The sequence below is a fragment of the Myxine glutinosa genome, chromosome 5 (genome assembly GCF_964187855.1).
Source record: "Myxine glutinosa chromosome 5, kmMyxGlut1.1, whole genome shotgun sequence".
NCBI lineage: Eukaryota > Metazoa > Chordata > Myxini > Myxiniformes > Myxinidae > Myxine > Myxine glutinosa.
In genome coordinates, this window is record NC_136265.1 from 177,282,194 (window position 1) to 177,291,064 (window position 8,871).

Sequence of the window (8,871 nt, forward strand, 5' to 3'; positions counted from 1 at the left end):
ATCACAAAGGTTTTCCGTTTCAAGGAACGTTTTTAGCCGCGTCGCAGACGCTGCTCATAGAGTGCCCTCTGCTGTTGTTCTTGTTCTTCTTCTTCTTGTTATTAATGGTGTTTGATTTTGTCGACGACATCGAACACAATCAAAATGTTCAAACACCCTTAACCTTCCCAAATCCTCTCAAAAATGGCTGATCGTGTATGATTCGATGGGGAGAGGTCTTACTGCTCCTCTAATGGAAGATTCAAAATTGCAGTACGTCATAACGTTCTCTGTGTTGAAGAATCGAGTCGGACAATTCGGTTTCCATTTGAGCAAATCACACGAGTTTTCAAAAAGTTTTTATTTCAGGTTTCATGCACGCAGTGGTTCGGTCAATAAGTTAAGAGTTGTGTTCAAAGTTCAATCCAATGCAATTCATTGTGGGTGTTGACTGCAAAAAACATTATGGTGGATGCATCCACCGCACGGGTTCACGCATCCACCGCACGGGTTCACGCATCCACCGCACCGGTTCACGCATCCACCGCACGGGTTCACGCATCCACCGCACGGGTTCACGCATCCACCGCACGGGTTCACGCATCCACCGCACCGGTTCACGCATCCACCGCACGGGTTCACGCATCCACCGCACGGGTTCACGCATCCACCGCACGAGTTCACGCATCCACCGCACCGGTTCTCGTAATACCCATTAAAACATTGCATACAAAGTGCCGTGGAGGTTTATTGTTATAAATATGATTTCCATTTGTATTTGCAAATTAATAAATATGCTTCGTCGATATAAAAATAGAAATAGTGAAAAATCTGCTAAACCAATGAGAACAGAAAAATGAAATTAATAAATATGCTTTCAGGCTTTAGATTAGAAAAATTACCCCTTTTAAGATACGACATGCCCCCTTTTGACCCCCCCGTTCCCCACACAAAGTCAGCACCGAATTCAGAATACTTTTGGCGGTGTTCAGTTGGAATTACTCCAATGAAATGTGCGAGGAATTCAATATAAAAGCAGTGTCAAGCCAGAGCAAAAATAAAGCATTTCTCTGTCGGGAAATAATAAAGTTCATGAGAAAATCAAACTTTCCGTGCGCTTGAGCCTGGGGAGCATTTGCTGGAATCTATAAAATAAAAAAACACGGGTGGGGATTTAAAAAAAACCCCACTTTACTGGGGAAAACACAGATTGTTCAAGTACTGTTGGGGGTCAAACCCACCATTGGAGAAACCATGGTCTCGAGGTACGCACACTTACCTCTAAGTAAGGTACGAGGTACGTACCTCTAAGCTGTCTAGCCCGGCTTCGATTCCCAACCCAGCAAAAAACTTTAACCCCGGGGTTTCACAGGCAGGGCGATTCATCGACGTGTGCCGTCCCTCGGATGGACGTTAAACGGGCGTCCCTTCTAACACTCGTTTGTGGACGTTAATAATCCCATGGTGTGCTTTGCGAAGAGTAGGCAAGTTATCACCAGCACCATAGCCAAACTCCAAATTCCTGCTCTTAACTTGCTGAACCTCAAGCCGGGTCAGCTGGTTCGTGAAGACTCCGGCAAAGCTTCCCTCGGCCAACCCCACAAAAACGGTGGGATAATGGTGGCCGTTAAAGAAGAAGACGACGTATTTCTCTCTGTCTTGGGATAAATGAATTGCAAATTTTCTGGAAAGCTCATTTGGCTGCACCTGGATGGGTTTGAGGGTGGAGGAGTAGCAGCTGAAAACCCAAATCCTCTTCAGGTTCCTCCTGATGACTCAATCTTTGCTCTTTGCTTATTTGTGTTTTCCTTCTGATGGCTTCAAGCCTGGTGTTGGCTTAGCGGTTAGGGTGCCGGCTTGGGATCCTCGGATCCTGGGTTCGTTGGCTTCGCGGTTAGGGTGCCGGCTTGGAATCCTCGGATCCTGGGTTCGTTGGCTTAGTGGTTAGGGTGCCGGCTTGGAATCCTCAGATCCTGGGTTCGTTGGCTTCGCGGTTAGGGTGCCGGCTTGGAATCCTCGGATCCTGGGTTCGTTGGCTTAGCGGTTAGGGCGCCGGCTTGGAATCCTCGGATCCTGAGTTCGTTGACTTAGCGGTTAGGGTGCCGGCTTGGAATCCTCGGATCCTGGGTTCGTTGGCTTAGTGGTTAGGGTGCCGGCTTGGAATCCTCAGATCCTGGGTTCGTTGGCTTAGTGGTTAAGGTGCCGGCTTGGAATCCTCGGATCCTGGGTTCGTTGGCTTTGTGGTTAAGGTGCCGGCTTGGAATCCTCGGATCCTGGGTTCGTTGGCTTAGTGGTTAAGGTGCCGGCTTGGAATCCTCGGATCCTGGGTTCGTTGGCTTTGTGGTTAAGGTGCCGGCTTGGAATCCTCGGATCCTGGGTTCGTTGGCTTAGTGGTTAAGGTGCCGGCTTGGAATCCTCGGATCCTGGGTTCGTTGGCTTAGTGGTTAAGGTGCCGGCTTGGAATCCTCGGATCCTGGGTTCGTTGGCTTAGTGGTTAAGGTGCCGGCTTGGAATCCTCGGATCCTGGGTTCGTTGGCTTAGTGGTTAAGGTGCCGGCTTGGAATCCTCGGATCCTGGGTTCGTTGACTTAGCGGTTAGGGTGCCGGCTTGGAATCCTCGGATCCTGGGTTCGTTGGCTTAGTGGTTAAGGTGCCGGCTTGGAATCCTCAGATCCTGGGTTCGTTGGCTTAGTGGTTAAGGTGCCGGCTTGGAATCCTCGGATCCTGGGTTCGTTGGCTTTGTGGTTAGGGTGCCGGCTTGGAATCCTCGGATCCTGGGTTCGTTGGCTTAGTGGTTAGGGTGCCGGCTTGGAATCCTCGGATCCTGGGTTCGTTGGCTTGGCGGTTAGGGTGCCGGCTTGGGATCCTAGGATCCTGGGTTCGTTGGCTTAGCGGTTAGGGTACCGGCTTGGGATCATAGGATCCTGGGTTCGAATCCCGGTCGATCGCTGAATTAACACCAGGGGGGTTGACTCAGCCTGTCATTCCTTCCGAGGTCGGCAAATTGAGGACCAGTTCACGGAAATTCCCTGTGCGTCGCAAGAGGCGACTAACAGGGTTGGCGGCAGGAAGAGCATCCAACATTGCTTCAAAAAAGGGGACCAGGGTGCCCGAAAAAGGCCAACCCCTGCTCTGCGGGGAAAATGGCCTCTAAAGGTGGTTCTTCTGATGGCTTCAGCGCAGTATTTGGTCTTTCATTTGAATGTCAATCAGGTGACATGACAAAAGAAAGCAGACGTAACAGTCATGCCATGTGGAGGTCCCGGTGCTCTGTTCTGTGTTCTCCTTTACCGTTGCCGTGTCTCTTGGGTCGAACGCACACGCAAGCCACGGGCACGGACACTTTGTACGGTTTCAAAGCGTACCGTTCAGGTGTGCCCGGACATCGCCAGGACCGCCAGATGGTCATCGAGTGGTTCACCGTGACCGCATTCCCATCGAGCGTTTCCCTTCCCGTGCTGGGATCCAAGCAGTGTCTCGTCTGACACCTCGCCGCCGCGTACAGCCGTGGGATGGAGCCGGGCGCTTCCTCGCATATTCTGTCAAAATGAGAATAAAATCCCAGTTTACATTTTCCTGCTTTTTCAATATTTCCACACCACAGGGAAAAACATTCAACATTTCATGTGCCTAAACATTTTGTTTCCATTCCCCTTGAAATGGGCGTACATCCTTTGTCATCGTTGAACACAAAAGGGTCTTTGCCATTGTTCTGCGGCCAAAACCTTACTCGTATATCCACGGTGTCACCGAGCGCTGCTCCAAGGTATCCTGGGACTTTGGCAGCTTCACACCGCTTTTCCTCTGGTCCGTGTGGCACCCGCCTGCATAGCGCCTGTTGTGGTGGTGGTGGTGGTGGCGGTGGTGGTGATCGTGCCGACCGTCCACCGCCGGATCTGTGTGGCGCATCGTTTTCTCCAACCCAAACCCGGTGTCCGTTTTCATGATGAAGTTGCGAACGAAAGTTTGGAAGTGTTCATCGTCGTCTTCGGTCGCTTCACACGTCGGGACGTAGCGGTAAGCTTGCACTGCGAGCTCGCACAACCACACCGCAACCACAATCGTCTGTAGGGGGTTAGAGGAGGAAAAGAGGTTCGATACACGCCTTTGATTCACATTCCATATTCCCATTTTAGGCAAAGCCTTTATTAACCTCCTGACCTCTACGTAGCAAAAAATAAACTCTGTACTCGTATCGACTCCACGTTCGCAATAGGAGAACCAGAGAACCGGATCAATTTGGGGCCCATTGAGTATCAGGAGATTCTTACTGACAAAAATGTAAAACTTGTTTGAAAAGTTTTTCAAATCGAGAAGGCACAGGAGGTTAAGGAAAGTAAGGACAACAGGCAAACCCGGATTGTTACACTTGCACAAAAAAAAAATCATTTTAACAAATCTAAACTGTGATGGAGTTTAAAATCCTATATGTGGGGGATACTAACCCAAAATTATACATCGTATATAGAGCGATACTACCTCCATACAGTGTTACAAATCATATATAGAGGGATATTATCTGTATATAGTGTTATAATCCTATATAGATGGACACTACGCCGAAACAGTGTTACAAATCCTACATAGAGGGATACTAATCCTATACAGTTACAAATCCTATATAGTTAGTGTTACAAATCATATATAGAGGGATATTATCTCTATACAGTGTTATAATCCTATATAGATGGACACGACGCCGATACAGTGTTACAAATCCTACATAGAGGGATACTAATCCTATACAGTTACAAATCCTATATAGTTAGTGTTACAAATCATATATTGTCAGTTACAAATCCTCTATAGTTAGTGTTACAAATCCTATATAGAGGGATATTATCTCTATAGTGTTATAATCCCATATAGATGGACACTACGCCTATACAGTGTTACAAATCCTACATAGAGGGATACTAATCCTATACAGTTACAAATCCTATATAGTTAGTGTTACAAATCATATATTGTCAGTTACAAATCCTCTATAGTTAGTGTTACAAATCCTATATAGAGGGATATTATCTCTATAGTGTTATAATCCCATATAGATGGACACTACGCCTATACAGTGTTACAAATCCTACACAGAGGGATACTAATCAATGTAATCATATACAGTTACAAATCCTATATAGTCAGTGTTACAAATCCTATATTGTCAGTGTTACAAATCCTATATTGTCAGTGTTACAAATCCTATATAATCAGTGTTATAAATCCTATATAGTCAGTGTTACAAATCCTATATTGTCAGTGTTACAAATCCTATATTGTCAGTGTTACAAATACTATAGAGTCAGTGTTACAAATACTATAGAGTCAGTGTTACAAATCCTATATAGTCAGTGTTACAAATCCTATATTGTCAGTGTTACAAATCCTATATTGTCAGTGTTATAAATCCTATATTGTCAGTGTTACAAATCCTATATTGTCAGTGTTATAAATCCAATGTTAATGCACCATGAAAGTAAATGTAGTTTGTGATATTGTTTGATTCACTGTCAAAGTTTTATAACATGGCATGGATGAGTTCTTAACAAGCTACACATGAAGTTTGCACTGAGATAGAGGAGGAGATGGAGGGGGGTGAGAGGGAGAGAGATGGAGGAGGTGAGAGATGGAGGGGTGAGAGATGGAGGGGTGAGAGATGGAGGGGTGAGAGATGGAGGGGTGAGAGATGGAGGGGTGAGAGATGGAGGGGTGAGAGATGGAGGGGTGAGAGATGGAGGGGTGAGAGATGGAGGGGTGAGAGATGGAGGGGTGAGAGATGGAGGGGTGAGAGATGGAGGGGTGAGAGATGGAGGGGTGAGAGATGGAGGGGTGAGAGATGGAGGGGTGAGAGATGGAGGGGTGAGAGATGGAGGGGTGAGAGATGGAGGGGTGAGAGATGGAGGGGTGAGAGATGGAGGGGTGAGAGATGGAGGGGTGAGAGATGGAGGGGTGAGAGATGGAGGGGTGAGAGATGGAGGGGTGAGAGATGGAGGGGTGAGAGGGAGATAGATGGAGGGGGTGAGAGGGAGAGAGATGGAAGGGGTGAGAGGGATGGAGGAGGTGAGAGAGATGGAGGGGATGAGAGGGAGAGGGATGGAGGCAGTGAGAGGGAGAGAGATGGAGGGGAGGGGGTGCGAGGGAGAGAGATTGGGGGCATTTGAAATGGAGAGAGATGGAGGGGTGAAAGGCAGAGTGATGGAGGAGGGTGAGAGGGAGAGAGATGGAGGGGGTGAGAGGGAGAGAGATGGAGGGGGTGAGAGGAGAGAGATAATGAGGGGAGTAAAAATGAAATGAACCATCAATAATGACGTCACACTCACCATAAATAAACAGCGCATGGCGAGGTGAGTAACGAGCAATGTGTCCTTCTCGATGTACACCTTGTTCGCTTGGCCTGTTCGATGTACACCTCGTTCGAGTATCGGAGCCGAGTCCTCCCATGGCCATAGTGTGGACACCTTCAGTATAAATACTAAAAATGTGGATTTTCCGAAGAGACGAGAGAAGAGTCCGCAAATTGTGAAATCGGCGAAAGTTCCAACATTAGGTAAATTAAGCATCAGGTGTCGCGTGCAGGTGCACCGACGACGTGTTGACGTCACCCAACCAACGCTCGCAGGACGTTTGTCTTCTCACCTTTCACTTTGCTTATTATTTTATTTAACCATTGTGTTATTATTACTATGATGATCATTATTTATATTATTATAATGGTAGTTATTATAATTTACCTGTTCATCTCACCTGTGATTGTGCAACTCGTGGTTCCGGGAGTGAAGTCGGCACAAGGTGTAAAAATAATTTATTCGTTGGAAACTCTCCAGAAACTTTTACTGAACGCATCACGTGACGCGTCGTGTCGGATTACATCGGATCCCATCACGTGGAGCGTGGGAAATTTATGCAAATCATTCCTTTACCTGCATGCATGTTTTGCGTACCGTTACCGTCATCTAGGGATACCTGTGTCCAAAAAAAAACAACCGTTAAAAAAGTTGGGATATCTTGGTTAACCCCACACCTTTCCTCTCCAAAAAAACTCAATGAGCGAGCCGCAGTGACGTCATGCAGGTACAATTATTGCACGAGCACGCGGTAATATTCCATTCACGGTTTACGTGATTTTGTGAAATTTCACCATTGTGTCCTATTTGGTAATATGGTAATTTATTATAAGCTTTCTTATACAAGGTATGGACAGGTACGTGGATGGTAATCAGGTGTAGTATGACGTCATTGCTAATTTGGTGTTCATCCAAAGAGATAAATGTTAGCTCTTTACGAGCCTCGATTCAGTACACAAAAAAAACAAAAAAAAACTAACCAGGTAAACAAGTCGATGGCACACTGTGAAGTTTGAAAATACGAGACGTTCCACTTAAGATGACGTCATCATGCACATCATGTCCATGTCTTGGATCACTCTATTACGTCATCATGCCCATCATATCCTTGTATTGTATCCCATGACGTCATCATGCCCATCATATCCATATACTGTATCCCTCTATTACGTCATCAGCCCCATCATATCCATGTACTGTATCCCTCTATGACGTCATCAGCCCCATCATATCCATGTACTGTATCCCTATATGACATCATCAGCCCCATCATATCCATGCACTGTATCCCTCTATGATGTAATCAGCCCCTTCGTATCCATGTACTGTATCCCACTATGATGTCATCAGCCCCATCGTATCCATGTACTGTATCCCTCTATGACATCATCAGCCCCATCATATCCATGTACTGTTTCCCTATATGACGTCATCAGCCCATCATATCCATATACTGTATCCCAGTATCCCTATATGATGTCATCAGCCCCATCATATCCATGTACTGTTTCCCTATATGACGTCATCAGCCCATCATATCCATATACTGTATCCCTATATGACGTCATCAGCCCCATCATATCCATGTACTTTCATTTTTTTTATTTCTTTTTATTATTGTTATTATTATTATTATTTTTTTGTATACAAGATCGAGGCTCATGTAAGAGCTGACATTAATCACGTCAAAACAAACTGACACATAAAACATATGAAGGGAGCGGGCAGAATCCCGATATGATCCCCATTGTATCCGTCTTCTACCGACTCCTCTCTGGCCTTGCCCCCCCAGCTCTCTCTGGGCTCTGTCCCCCAAATATTCCTACAGGTCGCACAAGATCTGCCTGCAACCCTCTTATGGTTAAACTGCCAAAATCAAGACTTTCTGCTCACCTTCACTCCTTCATTCCTCTTTTCTCCCGCCTCTGGAACAAACGCCCGCACTCCCTTCTATCCCACTCCACCCTCCAGGTCTTTAAAACAGCTGTTCACCACCATCTCTTATCCTCCCCCATCCAAAACCTTGATCTTTTCTACCCCCGCTAATTTCACCCATGATCCTACACTTTTTTGAAATACCGACTTCTGTCCTGGAAGTCCTTGGTCTCCTTGTGTTTTATACCTCTCCCCCCCCCTTCCCACGCCTTCTCCCCCCCCCCCTTCCCACGCCTTCTCCCCCCCCCCCTTCCCACGCCTTCTCCCCCCCCCCCTTCCCACGCCTTCTCCCCCCCCCCTTCCCACGCCTCCTCCCCCCAAGCCCTCTCCCTCCCACACTTCTCCCTGCTCTCAAATGTTATGTTTGTGTGCTTCCCCTTCTCTCCCCATCTTGTCTTCCGCTCCCTCTTTTTATATATTTTGTTTGTCTGGTTGATTTGTTTGTGAAATAAATGTCAGCTCTTTCACGAGCCTCGATTCAGTATACAAAAAAAAAACAAACAAAAAAATTGTATCCATGTACTGCATCCCTATATGACATAATCAGCCCTATCATATCCATGTACTGTATCCCTATATGACATAATCAGCCCCATTGTATCCGTGTACTGTATCCC

The 8,871-nt window shown here is 46.6% G+C and overlaps 1 protein-coding gene across 1 annotated transcript; it reads right to left on the reverse strand.

Annotated features, from left to right (window-relative positions):
• Positions 1-709: 709 nt before the first annotated feature.
• Positions 710-6,631, reverse strand: LOC137426674 (uncharacterized). Its single transcript, XM_078779148.1, has 4 exons — positions 6,296-6,631; positions 3,709-4,043; positions 2,337-3,517; positions 710-1,935 (listed from the first exon to the last, which is right to left on the reverse strand). Exons 1-3 carry the CDS (start codon positions 6,533-6,535, stop codon positions 3,223-3,225), a joined length of 870 nt encoding a protein of 289 aa, XP_078635274.1. The 5' UTR covers positions 6,536-6,631; the 3' UTR covers positions 710-1,935; positions 2,337-3,222.
• Between the last annotated feature and the right edge of the window lie 2,240 nt (positions 6,632-8,871).